We start from the raw sequence: 22,709 nt of genomic DNA, 5'->3' as shown, positions 1-22,709 counted from the left end.
AGCCCCGGCGCCCCAGCGGGCAGACGGCGCAGGCCAGGCCAGAACGCCCCCGCGCACCGCACCCGGTCCCCCTCCCCCTACCCTCCTCCCCCTCAGCCCCCCAAGCCCCCCACCCCATCCCACACCCGCCCTCCCATCCCACACCCATCCCCCGCCCCACCCCCCAGGGGGAGGGCGGAAGGCAGGAGAAGGAGGGGGAGGAGGAGACGACAAGAAAGGAGAGGACAGGCAGCAGAGCGGGAAGACGAGGGGAGGGAGGAGGGAGGGGCGAGGGAGAGGGGACAAGGAGGCGGAGGAAGACGGGAGGAGGGAGGCGAGGGGGGAAAAGGCAAGGAGGAGGAGGGGGAGAGGAGAGGGTACCACGGGGCACCCAGAGACCCACCAGGCCGGAACCGCAACCCCTAGCCGAAGAGCAACAGGCCATGCCGGAACAGCGCCGCCCCGAGCCCCCGGGCAACACCCCCGCACAGCACCCGCCGCGGGCACCGGGAGACGGCCGAGACGCATTGCGACCCAGCAGAGACCCGGGGGGCAGCGCCCGATCCAGACGGCCGCCAGGCCACCACAAGCGCCAAGGGAACCACGGGAGGCCAACGACACCACACAAAGCGGCCACCCCCATGAAGAGAACACGACAGGCGACCCAGCCCGACCGGGCGCCAGACCCAGACGACCGCCGGGCCGCCATCCACGACATTTTTAGCCGCAGATGGCGACCCGGCGGGCGCCCAAACCAGGCACCTGACCGAGCCGAACCGCCCACCATGCCCCCCACAGAAGCAGCCACCCCGCAGGACGCCACCAGCCCCCCACGACCCCCGGCCCCCGAGGCGACCCGGCGCCCGCCCAAACCGAGCGCCGCCCGGGGAACAAGGCCAACCACATCGAGCCACAGGGGACAGCACCTGGAAGATTAGCCAAGCATGCAGTAACACCAAGTTAGCCATTCATGCATATAGACAGAGGATCCTGGGGAGTTGTTGACTGTAAGTTGTCGTCGATACGGCCCGCTCGATCCTGCTGACAGCGACTGGGTTCCTAACTGAAGACAATCATTAGTTACACAATGCCAACATACATAAGCAGCAACATATATTGGGGTGATGTGGTGGTTTTCGCTAACAGGCAGAGTCAGGTTACCAGGTTTAAGTTAAGGTAGTTAACATACAGTGACCATGTTTGTATAAAATTTAACAACTGATTTTTATTTGAAGCAGAGATTTTCTCCATTGAAATGTGATTTATGAGGAGGTTCAACCAGAGATTAATGTTCAGAGATTGCTTATTTTTCCAGTTAACAAGGATTGTTTTTTTGGCAATGGCGAGGACTACAAGTAAGGATTGAGATTGTTTGCGTGGTAGGTCCGTTGTTGTTAAGTCGCCAAGTAAACACAGACTTGGAGATAGAGGAATCCTGCAGTTTAAGATAGCGGAAAGTTTTTCTGAGACGTTGGTCCAGAAATTTTTTACGGGGGTGCACAGCCATAGAGCATGAAAATAAGCATCAGCAGTGTTCTGGGAGCACTGGAGACAGATGTCGGAGTCGGAGAATCCCATTTTGTTCATCATATATTGAGTAATATGTGTTCTATGGAGGATTTTGTATTGGATGAGTTGTAAGTTTGTGTATTTTGTCATTTTAAATGCATTATCGCAAATTTGAGTCCAGAAGTCTGGTTCCGGAGATATAGATAGATCTGACTCCCATTTAGAGATAGGTAAATGTATTGTATCAGTGCTTAAGAGTAACTTATATATTTTAGAGAGGGTTTTAGTTGTTGTCGGAGAGAGCTTTATGATTGCTTCAGCTAATGCCGGCGGCCGGAGCGTGCTTTGAAGTGTTGGGATTCGTTTCTTAATAATATTTTTAACTTGAAGATAATGTAAAAAATTCCCATTTTTTATTTTGTATTTTTGAAGCAAGTTTGTATATGACATGAACGTATTATCTGAGAAGAGGTGGTGGAGATGTGTGATTCCATTCTGCTCCCAAACAGCTAAATGGAGCGGCTGATTGTTAACTTGAAAATCAGGGTTGTACCAAATGGGAGAAAACTTACAGGGCTCCAATTTAGAGTTTGCAATTTCTAATGCCTTCCACCAAGCGGAGCAGAGCTCATTTGTGATTTTGCTCTCAAGCCGAACAGACCTATCGAGCAAGCCATATTTACATTGCCCAACAGCTTGATAAAGACCCATTCAGGTTGAAACGTCGCGACTGGGCATAAGTTTATTTATATATTGGCCACATTTTGTTTTACTTTTAAACAGTTTTACTGTCTTTTTAAAGACAAATTGTTTATTTCATTTCTTTTGATTTTTCTTTAAAAATCTATAGAGAAATTCCCACTCCCACCTCAACATGGAGGGAGAGTGGTGCAAAGTGCTAACCACTACGTCACTGTGCAGCAGTATTAATCTACAATGTAGAAAATAATTGAATAAAAACTGTTGAATGAGAAGATGTGTCCAAACTTTTGACTGGCAGTGTACCGTCTAGTTTAATAGTGGTAAATCTTAAATAGCCTTTATTACTCACTTACACACCCACATACACATACATGCACGTGCACACTCACATGCACACTCACAAGTTGGACGTGGTTTGTCTGGTTAATTTTTCAGCATGATCCTTGTTTCCCATCATTCTTTTCTTTCTGACTGATTCCTGGAAGGGAGATGTTTGTGGTTCAGTAGTTGCTGCTGTGTAGGTTTTTTGGGCGAGTGTGAACGCAAGAAAACACACCCATGGTGTGCACAAAGAAAAGAATAGATGGAAGAGAGCGAGACAGACACGAGAATGTCAGAGCTATTTCTGTTTTGAGCCGAGCTCTTGCAGAGTCATCATCTGCTGCCTCACCATCTGCTCCTCTGTCCGCACCAGTGGGTTTTAAACTCTTTCTTAGAGGACCCGCATTTTAAAAATCTGTTTTTTCCCCCGTCCCACAGGGTTCAGAATTGGTTTTTACGAGCTCTAACGAGCTCCCTTCCGCCCCAAAAATGTTTTTGAACACTTTAACCCAGAGTGGTTGCTCGTTGTTAGATCTCACATAGCTGGACAGACTAATTTGTGATTCCCAAGGCCAGCCGAGAGGCCGGTTTGCCCCCGAGAACATCCTTCAGTGCAGACTGATCATACAACAGTGCCCCCTGCTGGCTGCAGCACTCCAAGCTGACACATCACTCTTGTAGCATTCCTGCAGAGCTGAATGCTGCCTGACATGTACACACACCCCGAGGCTCTCACACACAAACACACGCTGTGGCAGTAATGTGGCCACTGTTTGGGTGATTTAATACAGAAATTGTCCAGCCCAGCTTTGAGATAGCTTCACTCACTAAATCTCTTTCATTCTGATCCATGTTTATTCAGCACTTCAGTGCAATCTATCCTGACCTGTTTCCTGCTGCTTGCCTATTAAAATTCCTCTTAATTATAGAACACTCTGTTTAATTAACTTGATGGATGCACCTAGTGTGATCCCACGGGGAAGGAGAGAGTGGAACAGAGCGAGAAAATGAGAATCAGACTTCTTTTAGATGTGGGTGCTCGAGAGTTTTTCCTCCACTGGGGTATTGCATTATGTGTTAATGATATATTGGATATACAGTGCACGCTTATATAATTTGCTCTCGGCTGTATTCTCCCTGTCAATATCCTGCTCTGCTTCTTCCTCGTGGAGATTTATTTTAATTGTGTGTTTTCACAATGCTGAAAGGCAGTGATATTCCATTCATCATGCTTTTTCTCATTGTAAGAGTCTCTCCTTAATGTATCATTTATTGCAGGTCTTTATATGACATTGTGCTCTAATTGTGAAAATAACTATTTAACCTCAGGAGTGTTTTCTTGTCCTTTTGCCCTAATAGAGAGAAAGAGATGCTGAAAAATCCAGAGAATGAGGCTGAAGAATGGCAGGTTTCATCTGCATCGCTGTCTCCTGCCTGCTCAGTTCCTGTTAGCTGCAGGCCGAGCCCAGATGAACGAACCAGCGCTCAGCGACCAGTGCGTGTGGAAGAGGTAGGCAAATGCTCACGTGTAAACAAATCAGGGTTTCCCTCGGTTTTCCGCTCTGTCACGGGATGGAGAGAACCAGCAGCTAATGAGCAAGTCATTCCCTCTCTGTGCTGCTGCAGTGGAGGGAAACACCCGGTATGAACACTCATTTTTGCATTATAAACCTCCCTTTATTGCATTTCTTACTTTTTTTCTGAATTAATGCAATCAAATCGTCTTTAATAACCCAATAAAATCTATATGAGACAATACTGATCTAAAGCCTAATTGTAAGTTTTACATTGCAAAAGGGATCAGAGAAAACTTTGATCACATCTGTGCATGTGTAACTTAATTAGGGCAACAGAAGTCTGTCTCACCACATGTAGACTGTGGGTATAAGCAAGCCATGTTTTGAAAATTCCCTTTACTAGTCAAGCAATAACATCCGCTTCCTAATGAGCACCTCTCAAACTGGAAATGACAAATCTCGCAAAGGAATTGGATCATGCAATCAGGCAACTGCTGGTTCTTTCCACCAAATACACTGAACCTGACACCATTGCTGCATCCTGGGCTTAACACTGCCCAACATGACTGTGACTGGTTTGAAGAAATACAAACAATCCAGTCTTGTGCCCCTATAGCAGAACAATGAGGCGTTGTCAGACAATTCTCCAGCTGTGACGATGCGCTATGAACACGGAAGAGACAAGGGCAAAATTATTGAATGAGTTAATGAATAAATGTATGTTTTATCTTTACATTGAGTCATTTATAAGACCCTTCCTTCATAGCTTTACGCAGACACATTAGCTGACAACAAACCAAGCATGCCAACCAGCTTCATGGAGGATGAGCATCTTCCAGACACAAACCACAACATCAGTTAAACATAAAAAATGATCTAAACATAAAACAGACCTCCTATGAACAAGGCCCAGGGAATGTTTTACACTAGAACTACTAGAATTATCACAATAACAAGAAAAGCACTCAGAGAGTTCAGTACTCCACCAAGGCTGTTCATTCCCCCATATGGCATTGTCAGAAATGCGGTGACGTCCTGCTGCTGTCTTGCAATGATATAGAAATCTTTAGCAAATATGTGGGTCCAGACTATGAGCTGCATCACTGCCAGAATCTAATCAGTTGGTCTTTGTGTCATTTCTGACCTTCCCTGAAGATTTCATCCAAATTTGTTAATCTGTTTTTGAGTAATGTTGCACACAGACAGAATAACAGACAGACAAACGTACAGCAATTGCCACATAACTCTGCCGCATTCCTTGGCAAAGTAAAAATTATAACAATGAATATTCTTTATTTATTTTGTTTTCTTGCCAAGTCCAATGCAACCCAGACAGACAAGGTAATTTAATATACACTGACTAATTGATTAATCAAGTAACTATTTCCACTAAACCATAAGTAGAACTTAAAGAATATTTGGACCAATGAGGAAATGCAAATACTCACTGAATAAATGTAAATAAATACACCAAATGCATCTTGTTTGTTCATTTCGTAGAAAAAGTGAAGTGTTAAAACAACAGCTAATTGTATTAAATGGGTTCAAATTACGTAACTACACTATTTGTTGTCCAGATGCAGTGACTTCCTGTAGTCTCAGCTGGTTTAGTCAGTGACATCAAGCGCATAATTCCCAATAAAACTTGACATTTAAACTGTTTGGCTTTCGTGCATCAGATGATTCATGGTCGAAGAGCAGCATGCAGCAGTGTGTCAAAACATTCCTCTGATGGGAGCATAAAAATTAGAATTAATCCTGTGTGTTGTACTGTTGTTTTTTTTTTTGTGTGTGTGTGTGTGTGTGTGTGTGTGTGTTCTTGCTACATGGTGAGGACCATTTTCTGCATTTAACTATCAAACTGAGGACATTTTTACAAAGTGAGGACATTTTGGCCGGTCCTCACTTTGAAACAGCCATGTTTGAGGGTGAAGGCTTGTTTTTAGCGAACAGGTATGAATTGAGGTTTGGTTAGGGTAAGGATTAAGTTTAGGCAATCAGTTGTGATAGTTAAGGTTAGGGTAAGGCTCTAGGAAATGCATTACGCCTATGGATGTCCTCACTAAGATAGAAGTACAAACGTGTGTGTGTGTGTGTGTGTCTGTGTGTGACTGTCTGTGTGTGTATGTCTGTGTGTTCATAGGAAGTATGATGTGGGGCAGTATTTGGGAGGGATGTGGGGCATTGTCTTTTTATTGTTTTTTATTGTTTGTTTTTAACTTGTTAAGCACTTTGTGTTACTTTTTGTATGAAAAGTGCCATAGAAATAAACTTTGATTGATTGATTGATTGATGGATGGGGACTAGATTGCCCTACAGAGGCTAAAGACTCTTTACAGGACGAGACTGTCCTCCTTGAAAAAACCACCACATAGGTCGTTTGTACACGCCCGTCATTACGACCGAGTGTTACGTTTTGAAGTTAAGCGACCTCTAGCGGTTGAGTAAATATCGACACTCCGGTGTCTCAGCTGAAACGTCACCATGAACACGTCACACGTAACTTTGACCTTCTTCACCAATCAAAAAACGGCTACTCAGAGGCAACAAACACTGCACTGGTAAGTACACAAATTCGTGGATTGAATTTTATTTGCTGATTTGTAATACTAAAGTAATCGATGACTTGCAATTCCTATGTAGTTGAGTTATTTTTACGTATTAGTCACAAATTAGTTCTGACAGACACATGATTTTACTAAAAAAAACGCTAACGTTAGCATGCTAATATTCATGCCGGTTAGCTAGTTGCCTAGTCATGTCATGCCCTACATCTGAAATAACTGCACACACAAAATTGGCTGAAGGCTACACAGACTTAAATATTGGTGAAAGAGAAATTACTTTTAGCGAGTGGGATTAAACCACATTCTGTGACTAGATTCTGTGAGCTGTATACACATTTCTGTCCACAGGAAACAGTGTTATCCTACTGTATCTCAGACTGTATTTTGACAGTATTATCTGTGAACCCATTCGTTCTACAAATGTAAATATGTAAGAACACTGCAGGTGCAGCACTGCCTGGATTTACAGTTCATAGAATCTGATTTATATTACTTGCTATTGCTGATTTAATAGCCAACATGCATGATCCCCATCAGTGATCATAGACCAGTCTTTGTGCCTTTCTCCTTCCTTTCTTCTGTCTTCAGATGGCTTCTGACAACTTCAGACAGTGGCTGGCGATGGGAAAAGCATTGGCAGATGAGTTTGCATCAAAAAAAGTTTGTATCTTTCTCTATAACGGAACAAACCTAGGTTTCTTTGAAAACATTTTTGTACAGACCTGAAAATGTATGTACAGTACGTGTGTATGTGCCCTAGTAAAGTCAAATATGTAATTCTTTACTTTTTTTTTAACTTTTAGCCATCAAAGAATGATATGATTGGTTTCATGGACAGTTTATTTAAAACCACACTCGACCTCGCTCAGGATGAAGACCTTGGAATTCAGTGGGCTCACCGAGCCCTGGCGCAGAGGCCAACTGACGCTAATGCGAGGCCCCGCTCCATCGTGCTCAGATTCGGAAGCTACCGTATGAAAGAGGAGGTGCTCAGGCGGGCATGGCAGAAGAAAGAGCTGCTGTGTGACAATGTACGGTTTTACGTTGACAATGACTTTCCTCCAGAGGTTCTGAAGAAATGCAGTGCGTACACTGAAGCCAAGAGAGTCCTGAGAGCTAAAAACATTAAGTTTCAAACACCATATCCTGCAAAGATACGAATCTTTTATCCAGACGGCAACAGACTGTTCCAAGACGCTACGGAGGCGACGAAAGACATGGCTTCACGAGGGTACCCAGTCAACATGGTTAAGCCCACAGCTGATCCAGCCCAGAGGAGCTCCAACACCTGTCCACCTGGCAAACGGCGGGGAGACGGCGCGGCTGGAGCGGAGATGCGGAGCCCGACACGGAGGACTGGGACAACACACGGCTTAAGAAAAATCAGCATTTCCAGTATAAAGAAAAGCTCAAAGAATTCAGAAGGCAATCCCCTATGGACAAAGACTGGTGATCTATAGTCCCTTTAGATGAGATAACTTTAAGGATCTGCTTATTCATTTATATATGATTTGACAGAAATCAAAGCCTTCTCGTGAATTTTAAGTAGTATTAAAGCTGTACACAACAAAACTCTCTCCCAAAGGAACAACAGGAACATATATAAAACAGTTTTGAACATAAACTTTGGAAACGGGTTTCCTTCAAACGTGTCTGAGTTAGAGGCTCGTAAAGGAGGAGCCCTGTGGGGTTTTGAGAGAACAAAACTCTCGTTAGGGGGTGTCCCACGCAACAGCATCGGTCGTGGGGCCCTAGTTTTTAGTGTATAGGCTGAAGATAATTCGCCAACTCACGAGTCCCGACTCATTTAGATACAGAGCAGTAATGTAGAATTCACACATTGCTGTGAAAAGTGCGTCTCGGCTTATCAGTAAATGTTCATTACTTACAGGCTGCAGATAAGGTCTTCATATTATCAGACTCTTTCAAGTTAATCTGCCTTCCAACTTAGCCGTTAGCCACTAGCGTTAGTGTAGCCTTAGCCACTGTGAGAGAAGCTAACTTCCTGGTTTGTGTTTCTTGTCCAGACGCAACAAAATTTTCGCACTAATTATTTAGTAATGTGTGTTTTTGTAACTGCATGACTGACAGTTATGTACTTCTGGTGCACAAATGTCAAGGACTTTGTCTATTTTGTTTACCTAGATACAAAACGGCACAAAATAGACACGAAATGACAGAAATGAGGCAGAAGATGACGCAAACGAGATACAGAATGACACTAATAAGACATAACAACACAAATTGAGACAAAGAACGATGGTAACGAGATGCAACATAACATAAACAAGACACAAAATATCAGGAAAAAGAACCCAATTTGTTTTGGTTTGCTGGTTGAATAAGACAATTTGGCCTCGCTTTTGACCATTTCCTTACTTTTTTAAGACAAAAAATGAATACAGAAAAGAGTGGAGATTCATACATAATAGAAATAAACTTAGTTGCAGCCAAAATTTCAAGGTAAAGTTGACTGAAATTTAGCACATAGGAAGAATAACCATTTATACAACAAAACTTTCACGCTATTTAGTAATAAAAGAGAACAGATCCATACAAAGCAAAAATGATGAGCAAAAAGAAGAATTAATTGATAAAATATGCAAAAAGTCTGCAGAGTCACACAAGACTCAATTAGTTTCAGTCATAATTTCAAGGCAGCATTGACTGAAATTTTAAAAAGAAACACGATAAATCAAGTGTGCATAATAAGTCTTGTACACGATTTTTTGTAATGTGTTTTTTGGCCTCATTTTTTACTATTTTCTTACTTTTTTAGACAAAAGATGATACAGAAAATAGGGCAGATCCAAATGTAATGAAAATTATGGGCAAAAAGATAAATTAATTGATAAAAACTGTAAAAATAAAAAAAAAAAGTCTGCAGATTTATCCATAATAGAACTCAAAGTTAGTTGCAGCCATAGTTTCAAGGCAACATTGATTAAAATTTTAAGTTTACACAACAAAACTTGCACACTCTTTCTTTTAATGTGTGTTTTGGCCTAGTTTTTGACTTTTTCTTACTTTTTTAGAAGAAAAAAATAATATATTCATGGGCTACTGGTTGTAGAAGTTAATGGGGGCTCATTTGTGACTGTTTTATTACTTTTTTAGTACAAAAAAAATCACACATAAGAGGGCAGAACCATATATAATAAAGATGATAGGCAAAAAGAAGAAGTAATTGCTTAGAAAAAACTGCTAATAGACTGCTAAAATTATTTAGTTGCAGCCATAATTTTAAGGCAAAAACTCAAGCAGTCCAGTTTTCACGACAAAACATGCACACTAATTATTGACTAGTGTTTGTTTTTGTGCACCAGAAGACTGAACTGATCCTGGGACTCCTGCACCATGGCTTTATGGCTCCTAAAACTATAAATAAGTGGTGCATTTATGCAGCGACTGCAGCAGCCATCTGAGCAGGCCAAAGTGAAAATCATTAAGTGCTGAGACGCTCCAAATGACAAGCTGCTCCGCATTGTTCTGCTTTTTCCGGTTGCACCCTGGGGCGCACTCAACTCCACGGAAAAGAGCCAACTCTGTCGGAGACAGACGAGCTGAGAGAGGAGGAGGCTTGTGTGGAAAGAGTTGTAAGAGAAAACAGAGAAGAGGAGGAACCGAGCAGATCCAAGGAAAGAGAAGACAGAGAGGGAGGAAGAAGGAGGGAGGGTGTTTCAATCCATCTCTTAACCTTATTAAGAATGGATGCTTCTGAGGAGGAGGAGGAGGAGATGGAGGAGATGAGGAGAGGAGGGAAGGGACAAAGGATGAAAGGAGTCTGAGGAATAGTAAGCAAGGTGCACCGAAGGGCTAGGATGAAGCAGAAACAAGCGAGCTGAGGGTCTAATGAGGAAAACACCGCCTGCAGACATGAGCACGCTCACACGGCCATCACTCAAAGCCCCTCTGGTGGAGACTTCACTCGCCGTGATAATAATGCCGGGGTCAATAATATTGGAAAATGGCAAAACGATTAACATTTCAAAGTTCAAGGCCTCTCAGGGAGAGGAAAATGCCAAAAATGAGTTCAGAGCTGATGTCAGGAGCTTGTACAGTTTGGGTTTTTCTGTGTGAAGATGGCCAATCTAGCAGGAAATGTACAGAAAACTAATTTAACTGATGCAAACTGGTTCCTTTAAAGGTGGATTTCAGTGCAGCATCCACCTGGGCACCCCCTCCACTCTCACACACAAACAGAATGAGTTTACTGGGGTACTGGGATACATCGGCCCTCTGGTCTTGATCATAATTAGGTTTTCATGGATCTGCTTCTTTATCAGCCTATTTAAGTGGCTCTGCAGAAGCTGAACTACTTTTTTCCCTTTCCCACCTATATTAAAGCAGCATCAGCAGATCTCCAGGCCAAACATTTAGGAGAGATCAGGAGAAAAATAACTCAATAGCACTGATGAGTGGAGATAAATCAACAATGAGCTGCCAGAGTGATAATTCCAGAGCAGGGAGGGTGAAATGAAAACATAGAGAGAGAGAAGATTCAGATGTAAGGCAGGATCAATACCAATACAGTAGTAAGACATCTGCATTAATAATTAAAGAGCTGTCATAAAATTGGATTGGGTGCGTCAGAGTTGATTTGGATTGACAGTGAAATCTTGAAAAGTGAAACTGATCACTGCTTGATCGATCAGATTGTAAACTTTCAGACCGGATTACGAGAATTTCACTCACAAAATGCGATAAAAGTGCGGCGGATTTGTGGATAAACGTGGACAAGATGGATACATTTGGACATGCACAGTGAGCTGCGCGCGTCCAGACACCGGGAGGTTTGATCCGTGACACCCACGTGCCTCACCGGGTGTCGGTTCACCTGTGAAATCTACTCTGCCAAGAAGGAGCCACAAGTCTGGAGGAACCTGCACCGTCGCCTCCGTGCGTAAGTGCGCACTGCGCCGCTCGCCGGATGCCTCCATCCCGCCCCAACCCGCCCGGAGCCTCCACATACTCACATCCAAAATCACGGAGATGCCTCTCCGCGGCTCCGGGGCGAAGAACTGCTCCTGAGCCACGGCCACCTCCTCCTTGCTGGAGGCGTACTCCCGGCTGGAGATGTTCTTGTTGTCGCTCATTTTGGTGACGATCCAGCGGACGAGCCCGTCGATTCCACCGGGCTGGGCGCCGCTGTTTCCGGACTGCGCTGCCGTCGCGGACTCGCTGTCCTGACCGGCTCCGGGTTTCGGCTGCTCGCGGCTTTCCTGGGCTCGAAGTTTGGCTTGTTCTTTGTTGAGCAGTTTGTGGACTCCGTCCCGACAGTAGCGCGCTGCCTGCTCACACATCCTTTTGCTGCGGAGCGCTCATGCTGCGCTCTATGGGGCAGAGAGAGGAGCCCCCACCCCCCCAGCTCCCCTCTTACATCACAGCACCCACCCGAAACACACCGCCCACCCCACGCATCCCACTCAGACCCACTGGTACCTATGGAACCAGTAAACACTCTTAGATGTGGTGGGAAGTGATATTTACAAGGTTTGGAGGCTTACAGTGACTTTAATGTACTTTATGGAATTTACTGGATCTCATTGTTTTATTACATCCCATTAATTCCATATTTATAGAGAACAGTTTACTGGCCTGAGTGAAGCCACCATGTCTCCTACTAAAATGGTAAAGTGCACGATTATTTGCTGTTGTATTATTGTGGCTGTACATTGATAAAAAAAAATTCAAAATTTTAAATAGATGGTAACTGTATTTTGCACCGTTTTGTGAATTTACAGATAATAAATCACAGTAATTTGTTCCTTTGCAACATTTGACTGTAAAATTACTGTTTTTACTGCACTCAATCTGTATTTAAAAATTTACACATATTTGCCTTTTTTATGTTGAAAGATAGTAAACATTCCAACTGTTATGATGCAGATTTAAACTGTTTTTAGGAAATTACACGTAACATCATGTAAAACCACGCCAGAAAAAAAGCACAAATTCACATGTGAATGTTTTTTTAATTTAAAAAAAATTGTAAATATTGTCTGCATGGCCGTAGCCAGGTATGAGGTCAGCGAGGTCCGGACCTCACCTATTTTTTCCGAGTTTTTTTTTTTTTCGCCAAATATGCCCAACTGAATAAAACATAAACTCATAAAAACTTGAAACCTCTCTGTGAAACGTGCTTGTAAATTGTAAATTGTGGTAAACATCCATGGGCTTTGTGTTCTGTTTGTGCCTGTGTGCGTGTTGCGGTGAAAAGCTGTTTGATCAGCTGATGCACGTACCCGCAAATGCGCCCTGTGACGCGCTTGGCAGCGGGCCAAACCCCGTTCAAAAACTAGTGTTTTTATTATTAGCACTTTGTAGACCACATCCCCGCCCATCTACACCAAGGTGACCACAATATATTTTTTTAGATAATTCGGCACTAGTTCGGCCTGTCAGATCATCTGATCAAAGAGTTTAATTACTTTTATCCACAGCGGAGAGCGCGTCCGGCGCTTTTTTTTTTTTTTTTTTTTTTGATGAGCGCCTGGCTCATCAGACAACATACAATGTATGTTGAAGATATTTCTAACCATGCCAGTGACGACTTGTGTCTGTGAGAGGTCATTCTCAGCCATGCGAAGACTTAAGACATGGCTTAGATCGACCATGGCCAACGACAGACTGACAGGCCTGGCGATGATGCATGTGCATCAGAAAGTGGAGGTGAACCGGGAGAATATCCTTCGACGATGGGATGCCTCTGGTCACAGGAGGATTCAGCTAGCCTTTGATGTAAAAAGTTGATTTGTTTTTTTGAAAAAATATACATTTTTGTTTGGAAAATGCTGATTTCACATCATTAAAAGATATTTAAACAACAAACATCTTGTGTGACTTGTAGCCTAAAAAAATATATAAAAATAAATATTTTTAAAAAACACTGAAAAATTATATTGTCTGTGTTACACATTGTCATTTCTACTGGTTGTACAATTTCGGATGTTACAGCTTTCCATCTTTGTCAGGTGTCTTTTTGGCACCCTTGTTGCCAGATTTGTTTATTTTTACAGATTAATTTTTACAGTGTATGTAGATGTTGTGAGCAGACATAACCTCCATGCATGTTGTCCTGAAGCTGCAGACCGTCTAAAACCACTAATTGTTGCTTAAAAGCGGGCTGAATAGTGAGACAGGTGATGACATCCACTTTGTTTTCCCCTCTGGTTTAATGTCTCATCGGAACAAAGCCGGTTCCTCCTTTAAACAGCCTCAGCGGGAGGTTTGGGCCACCGGTCTTGTGCTGCTTGCTGCGTCCCAAAGGGAGGATCAGAGGGTTTTTCTCCCGGAGTGAAAGGAGTGTCTCTTTAACTGTCACTCCAGCACCTCATTAGAGGTTTACGTGTGTGCGTGTGCATGTGTGATGTGACAGATCTAACCTTTGGTAATGAGCGACTCCCTCAGCTCTGCCCTTTCCGCCGGGTTGCGAGTCTTTCTCCTGCAATGTGCCGGGTGTCTAACAGCACACAGGGTGGTTTGGACAAATTAACTCCTGTTGGAGAGTTGACACTTTAATACACAGCTTATCAGAATGACCAAAAAGGCAGAGAAGTCAGGTAGATTATGCATCTCGCCCCGTCTGCTGAAGCACTGAAATCACTTGACATGATTGCCCCCATGTGGAAATGAGAATGTAATGGCAGGACTGTGCAGCTTTTAGTTTTTTCTCCAGCATTTATTCAGTTAAATATTAAATATTTACGAACACAGTTGTGAGAGCTAATTATTTAAACCTCAAACATGCACAAGGCAATTCTGGCTTGGATTTTTTTTGGCATTAATGTTACTATTAACAGCTTCGGCCTCAGATAAATCATTGGTCAACACATGTAGCTGAAGGAAAATAGAAATAAAAACAATAAAAGCCCAAATGGCTGCAGATGTGGATTCATTTTGTCATCTACATGTACTTAAGCTGACTCGGGGCGGTAACCCTTTAGGTAATAGATCCATGAGCAGAGTTTGTGGTGGCCCTCAGAGCGTTGACTGGAGATGGTCAACCTGCCGAACCACGGACCTGAAGAGCCTCCTGGAGGAACCTCGAAGGATACCACGACATTCTGGGTCTTTTTAGAGGGGACGTTGCCGCTTCCTTTGACTGTAAAGCAGGGGTTGTCAACCTAGAAGCAGCACAAAATGGGTCAAATCATCTGCTACAGACAGAATCAACAGAAAGTGGGCCATCATAGATGTAAAGGTTGCATCCAGGATAAAGAGGAGCAACATTACTCTAAACATGAGGATAAAAGTGACCACTCTGCAAGCTGTAGCAGGATAAATTTAAATCTGTGTGCCTCATGCAGGCCGGCAGTGCACCCAATAAATACTGAAAGAAAATGAGGCACTGTGCGGCTGCCTGTGTTTGTATTAGAATCTTATTGATCGCTTTCTTTCTCATTTACTCTCCAAAATAAGACATTTCAACTTTTGCTCCAATCTTTGATCTGCTATCTGTCTAAGGGCCTCTTTACGAGCTCCTCACCTGAAAGGAGAAGGCGGCGGTCTGCGGGAACACGTTCTTGAAGGGGATACTGACGCTGCGACCGGCCTTGATGTTGAACGGACCCTGAGCTTTTGGAAGGTGGCAGATCCCACGTAAAGGGAAGATGTATTCGCCGCCGTCTGATGAGGACAGGCTGAGCTGGCCTCTCACTTCACCCAGCTGATGAGGCTCGAAACAAACTTCCACGCTGGCCTCCGACCCCTCCCCGAAACCCGGAGACACTCGGACGCTCTTGTCCACGCTGAACTCCGAGCAATCGGTCTGGAGGAGAAAGAGAACGGACAGGGAACATGTGAGAGCGAATATATCACAAATAAGATGCTCTAATGTGTGGTTTAATTGGTTGCGTTTTCTCTAGTTTACGGCCTCTTTAAAAATTAACAAATTAGGCTCAAACAAATAAAGAGACCGGCAACATATAAACTGGACACAGACACAGCGGGTGAATTGGTGAAGGGAAAAAACTGCTTTATTTATGGACAATCCAACTAGTCAGTGTAGAAATAATGGTGAAAGGTAAAGGGCTGCAGCTGCTGGCCAAAAGAAACAAAAGAGTGGTGGTGAACGTGGCTAACCCGGCAATGGGCCCTCAGACCAGTCACCATCTTAACTAAGCTGTCTGACCAAAAATAACTGCTACAAAAGAAAAACAGCAAAAACAAGCAACTACAGCCAAACTAAAACAACAAAACCCAGCAATCTAAGCATGCATGGGGTGGAATGTATCAAATGCCTGAAAAGAGAAGAACTCATTGTTAATCACAAAAGGAAAGTTTGCACAAACACAAAAAAATCCACGTTTGTCTGGGGAGGACTTGTAGCTTTGCAGTGCTCATGCCTCTGCTCTGCCTGCCCCTCTCTCCTGCCTCCCTAAATACCCTCCTCCTCCCTAAGTTCTAACAGCACTCAGGTGTGCTGCAGTTGCACAGGTAACGGAAGGACGGAGATCAGAGAGAGCAAGGAGAGAGGCAGCAGCCAGCCACAAGTAACACTCAAATAACAACAAATTTCACGAAATTGAGTTTCCGTCCCACTGTACATTTATAGCGCTGGCATAAAGGTCTAAAAAATTAATTGGCTCTTTCAGCTTGATTTCTTTCAAGCTCATAATATATTCTAGACATACACAGAAGCTGGTTATAAACACAAATATACAGTACAGAGGTGGACTGTTGCCTGTGTAAAAGGAAAATACTGAGCTTTGCACTACAGTAGCTACAGTTAGTAAGTACGTCTCTGAGTGTCTGTGAAGATTCTCGGCCATCCAGGTCATAGTACTTCAACAGAAGGCAACTGAACTTCTCTTTCTGGTTGTTAAAGACATTTCACCTTCATCCAAAAGGCTTCTTCAGTTCTAACTGACTGGAGGGGAGATCCAGGAGCCCCGAGATAAATGCCTGCATCTATCCAACAGTCAGTCAGAACCGAATAAGCCTCATAGATTAGAGGTGAAACTTGTTCAAGAACAAAAAAAAATCCATTTGCATTCCACTGAAGCTTTTGGTATCATTGTGTCACAAAGCATATCTTCCGCTTGTGTTGAGAACCAAAAACAATTTCCATTTTTCTCTCAGTTGAGCTACAGTTATGAGTTATAAAGAACAGACAAAAATCATTTTTCTCAGGCCGCAAGGGTTGTATTGCTAGAATAAATGCTAACACTTTCTACAGGAAATCAAAATAGAAATGTTGATATTCTTCAGGGACTGACTGGGCCGATGCTAATGCTGATTACTGTTAACCCTTTGATGCGCAACGTGGGTCAAATCCAATGGAAAATGGGTATCTCCTGACCCACACTGAGCATCAAAAGGTCAATCATAAAAGATTGATAATTGATATTCGGACCCAATACACATTAAATGTAATGTTTAACATCATCGGAGAACCTGTTATTAATAACTAGTCCTCTTCATTAATTAGGGTGACTATAACTCGATATGTAAAATAGAAATAGGAGTGATTACATTGGGACGCTCTCCTCTGTTTATGTGGGATCCACTGCTGTTCTTCTCTGTTTTCTTAATATTTCACTGTTCTGTCACTTTTAGCACTCACTAAGGTACATATCTTAAAGAATTATTAATTATTGCTTTCCAGACTCTGTTTCAGATTAATCTGTGGCTGCCGTCTAACTTAGCCGCTCGCCGTTAGCATAGCATTAGCCACTGTGAGAGAAACTTATTTCCTGGTTTGTGTCTCATGTTCAGTTTTTGCTGCTTGAGAGACATTTCTGAGACCACAAAGTGGCGACAGACAGAGAGAGGAGGCTGAAGTGGAGCATTTAACTTATCAATAATCGGTCAGTTAAAATAATCCATCCATCCATTATCTGTACACTGCTTAATCCTCATTAGGGTCATGGGGGGCTGGAGCCTATCCCAGCTGACTTGGGGCGAAGGCAGGGAACACACTGCAGGCCACCAGTCTGTCACAGGACTACAAATACAGACAAACAATCACACTCGTATTCACACCTACAGGCAATTTAGAATAATCAGTTAACCTCAGTATGTTTTTGGACTGTGGGAGGAAGCCGTAATACCAGGAGAAAACCCACACATGCACAGGGAGAACATGGAAACTCCATGCAGAAAGATTCCAGGAAGGCCGGACACAAACCAGGGATCTTCTAGCTGCAAGGGGAAAGTGCTAACCACCAAGCCACTATGCAGTCTCAATTAAAATAATGGTACAGATAATCAGAAATATACCAAATATCCCAATTTACAGACACTGGACTGATATTTAGCACGGATGAAGAGAACTATTTTCTTACCGTACAAGCGTAGTCGGTTTTGGAGCGGGAGTAGTTGATGAACTTGACCAGGACGGTGTCGCTGCTGCCCAGTGAAGTGTTGAAGAGTACTGTTTTTTCTGGTGGTGGAGGCAGAGCTCTGAGAAGCAGATCGTAGTGGAATAAGCCCAGATCATTACTAGACAGCGTCAGCCGAGCTGTAGACTCGCCTGGCTGCAGAGGCTGGTAGTCAAAGCTCAAAACACCCTGAAGAGAGGAAATCAACAGAGTCAGAGTCAGTCTGAGTCTGTAAGTGAAGACACTGTGTTTGTCCACCCAGTGTAACAGAAGATGGAGTCAGAATCCACCTTGGACTGTCCTGACACGGTGTGCTGAGACGGGACACTGATGTCGAGGCTTTTACACTCGGTGGTGAAGCTGGCAGGTGTGGTCAGAGGGTTTTCCACCTCCACTGTGGCTGAGACGGCTCGTCGCACAGTAGTCGCCAGCTCCATGGTGGACAGGACTCCTGGGGACGTGGCTTTGAAGGTGACGAGGTAGAACAAGTACTCACCTGTCGCCTTGTTACAGAAGGTCACCTGGAAAAAAGGGTTGAAGTGACATGTGAGGCTCAGAAATATGTCCAGACGTGTTCACAGGAACGTGAGTGAGATCAAACCTTGGTGCTGTACTGCCCCTCTCTGTACGTAAAGAAAGTCATCTCATAGTCCCTCCTGGACAGAGCAGGAACATCGATGTACTTCAGACCCCTGAGGGAGACTGTAGGATCTGTTTTTTCTGGCTTCACTGTCTCCAGCAGCACACAGAACCTGAGGACAGAAACACTCATGAGTTGGGTTTTCCATGTGTAGCTTGTAACCTGATCTTGTAGGTAAATTAGGTAGATTAAGTAAACCTGTTCTGGATAAGTTTCTATCTGTAATCTCATTCCTCTACTAGAATTTACCTTTTGCTCAATAGCTGTTGCTTTAAATGTGCTATATGAATAATACGACTTGAACGGACTGATACTGACATGTTGCATTGTGTATTTTTGTATCTGTTGTCTTCTTTTTTAAAACAGTGTGTAGCTTGTGACCTTATTTTATAAATTTGTCAGGTAATTTGTGGGAGAATTAAATATTGCGGGTTAGTCAGGTTAATTTATATTATATATAATATTGCAGAGTGTTAACCTTAAATGTAGCCTGTCAAAGTGCTCAGGTAAATTCATATTATGATTTGACAATTGTGGAGCCTTAGTCTTTAAATAAATGTACAAATTTATAGTAGTAACCTTGTTTCTCTACAGGAAATCACTTTGGTTGTTGTTTTAAATGTGCTATAAAAATATTGGTGACTAGACTTGACTAATATTAACATATTGCATTATGCATTTGTGCATCTGTTGTCTCCTTTTTAAAACAGTGTGCAGCTTGTAACTTATTTCTTAAATTTGTTGGAGAACAAAACATTGTAGGTTAGTCCGATTAATTTATATTAAATACAATACTGTAGAGAGTGAACCTTTGTGATCAAATTAGTCAGGCAATTTCACATTGTGAATAAAATTGTGGGGTCTGAACCTATAAATAAATGTGTACATTTATGGAGGTAATCTTGTTTCTCTACTGGAAATCACTTTGGCTGTTGCTTTAAATGTGTTATGGAAATAACAGTGACTTGACTTGACTAATATCGACATATTTCATTTTGCACTTTTGCATCTGTTGCCTTGTTCTTAAATTTTGTCCTAATTGTTGTTATGTTGCATTCTCTGTATCCTGCTTTTTCTTCGTCTGTCAAAGCACTTTGTAAATCCTGGTGCTAAATAAATAAAGTTGCAAATAATTTATTAATAGCTTTGGTTTCACGTTGGCACCGTGGAAAAGGCTTGGCGGCTCAAATACAGCTGTAAGACAATCTCCTTCACTTTACTTTTCACACAGCTGCTGAAAAATGTAAAAATGTGGAATTTCATTTCACGTCTTGCTACTCATGTGTTGATCATAGGTCTTTAATGCAAACAAAGATTTCATGGTGTCCAATCTATAAAAAGGAACCCTAACCACTAAAAACTGATATTTATAATCATAATACTAGTGTTGAAGTGGACTGCGGGTTAAATCTGCAGCTCCATTCAGTTTTAAGGAGCTTTAAAGTGACTTCCAGCTCTTTCCTTAGCCATCTGGTTCACAACTTAAAATTTTAATCACTCTCATTGCTCTCATAATGTCAGTTTAGGCAGCAGGCACAGGCACACACTAGCTGATGAACCTAAAGGTGCACTTAGGAGCTATTTTCCTTTAGGAGTTGGTATAAGAAACTCAGAGTAAATGTTGGACGTTGATTCATCAGGTGGCTTGACACATAAATCCAAATGAATGCTAATGTCGCGCTGTAACTGCTGGATGTGTAAATTACACAACGGTTATGTATAAACAACTTAAAAGGTAATCAAATTTAATTTGACTGAGAGGAATTTAATTAGTCACAAGATGCCTACAGGGCAAACACATTATCATATGTCAATGTTGTGTCTACAGCTCGTTTCCAGCGGCCACGAGGGTGTAAATAAAGTTCTTACAAGTTTATGAATTACAAAAGGACAGCAAAATAGGACGCATACACTCATATAGCCATAACATTAAAACCACTGGCAGGTTAAGTGACAGCAGATTGAGATGTTCTGATAAGAAAACCTTTGACACCGAGTTAAATCATGCTACAAACCAAACACACTCCTTCATGGCAACAGCAGGACAATGAGCCCGGCCACACAGCAAAAACCTGCTCAGCAGTGGCTCAAAGAACACACAAAATAGCCCGAGGTGTGATCTTGCTTCCTAAATCCCCAAATCCTAGTCCAGTCGAGCATCTGTGGGATGAAATAAGTCCGAATCACGGAGGCCCCAGCCCACAGCTCAAAGGAAACAAAGCATCTGCTGGCAAAGTCCTGATGCCAGACACCAAAGGACACCCCCAGGCCTCATGTCAATGCCCTGAGAGGTCGGGGATTGTTTGTCGGCACGACGGGGAGCTACGCAGCAGGAGCTCTGATTGGTGTACAGTTTAAAAGATAGGTGACTTCAAGGTGTGTGATTTTTACCGCTGCTGCCTGGAGAGCCAGTTGTGCACAGGGAGCAGCTCTGTGTGGTGAGTTTTAGCAGGCAGCTCGTGCATTAAGGTGTCCTCAGCCTTGGGAGGATCAGCGGTTCCCTGCAGAGTGTACAACATGCCGGTCCCATCAGGGAAGGACAGAAAGATGGATCCCTGACAAAAGAAGAAGCTGGAACTCATTAGGTGTGTGCCAAAGATTAAGCACTTTGTACATGCATTTAATACAGCAACAGAATGAACCGTTTTTAATTATTATGGCTCCGTTTACCAGGTGCTTCTTTTCAGCAGCAGTCATGGTCAGCGGTTGGTAGGTGATCTCGAATGCCTTGTTCTGATGTGGTTCAAAGGTCACAAAATGTGAAGCCCTCCACTGTTCGCCTTCAATAACAGGTTTGATGCTGCAGCGCTGGTTTGTGGGGTTGACCACTGACAGTGTCTGGGTATGAGAGCTGCGTACCGGGCAAACAAAATTCAGCACCTGGAGACACAAAGAGATCCAAAGAGGTACAAATCACACAATAGCGCCTCAATTACAAATATAAGAATGTTGGTCTTTGCCTCTTTGTGACACAGAAAAACTTATCCATGCTTTTATAATAAAATGAACACATTTAACGCATTTTAAAAACAACTTTTCTACAGCCTTTTCTCAGACTGCAGAGGTACTCAGCTAATTGAAACCGACTGATGGTTGTTGCAAATCTTTACCTCTGTCAACAGTCCGTTCCAAATGAGCCAAATCAACGTCTCACATTATCTGACGCTGGCCTTTAACCATCCCCTCACACAGGAGCTACACCGCTGACAAGGCGGCTTTTAGGTTTTATGTCTGCTGGAAGAGCCTCAAAATCAATATCCAAATTCCCAAATTGCTAGTTTTTCAAGAGTAAAAACCTTTTAGTTACATTGATGTGTTACGTGTGATTTATAGAAAGAATCACTGTATGTCCATATATTTCATTAATATGTTCAGAAGCCTCGTTTTGAAGGAAAGATTTGAGTTGGGATGAGAAATTAAAACACTCTCTAACCTCTACTGCTGTGGCACGTTATCTATGCAGGGTGGGCCAAAAGTAGGCTTACAGTTGTTTTACTATTTATTTCACGTTTTAGATGTAATTCATCCAAACCAGTATTCCATATCCTTTATTCAAGTTTTGGAAATGTTATTAAGCTACTTCTTCCGATTTTGATTGAGATTTTCATGAGTGTTTGATATTTTTATAGGGATTGTGGGCAATGGCAAACAAATTAAACTAAGAGCAAAGAAAATGGATATTAAAGCAGTACTGGAAGCGTGAAAATGTCGAGCAGGTGCACACATCATGGCAAGGAGACTTTAATACTCCCCCACCTTCACGCCAGGCAATTTATCGCATGAGAAATACACTTGAAAGCACAGGTTGGGTGGTTGATTGACTGAAATCCTACCTACTAAGTGTAAGCCTACTTTTGGCCCACCCTGTATAGCCAACCCGGTCTCACAGGGATTCGTGAAACTGTCACGTAAGTTTTAGTTTCGGTTTCGTGCGCACCAACACGATTTCGTCATGTTTTTCGTGCCGCTCACCACGAAATGTTTTTCGCTGTGGTAATCACATCTGAAAGTGGTTTATACCGGCGGATTCATGACGATCTCAGCTGTCCATCGGCGTATACTGCTTGTGTGATCGCGTTTGCGGCCGCCGGCCGCCGGACATTCTTGAAATTCCTATGCAAATTGGTAAGTGTACCACCGGCTTATGGTT

At 43.0% G+C, this 22,709-nt stretch overlaps 2 protein-coding genes across 3 annotated transcripts in view; both read right to left on the bottom strand.

Annotated features, from left to right (window-relative positions):
- Nucleotides 1-774: 774 nt before the first annotated feature.
- Nucleotides 775-11,965, bottom strand: LOC127534961 (uncharacterized). 2 transcript variants are annotated; one of them, XM_051951459.1, is made up of 2 exons: nucleotides 11,572-11,689; nucleotides 775-7,210 (listed from the first exon to the last, which is right to left on the bottom strand). In XM_051951459.1, exon 2 carries the CDS (start codon nucleotides 2,197-2,199, stop codon nucleotides 1,132-1,134), a length of 1,068 nt encoding a protein of 355 aa, XP_051807419.1. In that variant the 5' UTR covers nucleotides 2,200-7,210; nucleotides 11,572-11,689; the 3' UTR covers nucleotides 775-1,131. The 2 variants fall into 2 exon arrangements, with proteins under 2 accessions (XP_051807419.1, XP_051807420.1); XM_051951460.1 differs by having other exon boundaries at nucleotides 5,788-7,210; nucleotides 11,572-11,965.
- A 2,126-nt stretch (nucleotides 11,966-14,091) lies between these two features.
- hydin (HYDIN axonemal central pair apparatus protein) overlaps nucleotides 14,092-22,709 on the bottom strand; it is a 138,653-nt gene continuing 130,035 nt past the window's right edge. Inside the window, exons 90-96 of the mRNA XM_051951466.1 lie at nucleotides 21,230-21,439; nucleotides 20,951-21,114; nucleotides 18,521-18,671; nucleotides 18,210-18,440; nucleotides 17,884-18,108; nucleotides 15,084-15,365; nucleotides 14,092-14,721 (exon numbers count right to left, since the gene is read on the bottom strand). Of these exons, the coding sequence (XP_051807426.1) occupies nucleotides 14,512-14,721; nucleotides 15,084-15,365; nucleotides 17,884-18,108; nucleotides 18,210-18,440; nucleotides 18,521-18,671; nucleotides 20,951-21,114; nucleotides 21,230-21,439 (1,473 nt within the window). The 3' untranslated portion in view covers nucleotides 14,092-14,511. The remainder of the gene's footprint in view (nucleotides 14,722-15,083; nucleotides 15,366-17,883; nucleotides 18,109-18,209; nucleotides 18,441-18,520; nucleotides 18,672-20,950; nucleotides 21,115-21,229; nucleotides 21,440-22,709) is intronic.

The sequence above is a fragment of the Acanthochromis polyacanthus genome, chromosome 8, assembly GCF_021347895.1.
Source record: "Acanthochromis polyacanthus isolate Apoly-LR-REF ecotype Palm Island chromosome 8, KAUST_Apoly_ChrSc, whole genome shotgun sequence".
Classification (NCBI taxonomy): domain Eukaryota; kingdom Metazoa; phylum Chordata; class Actinopteri; family Pomacentridae; genus Acanthochromis; species Acanthochromis polyacanthus.
This window is presented reverse-complemented; position numbering and strand designations above follow the sequence as displayed.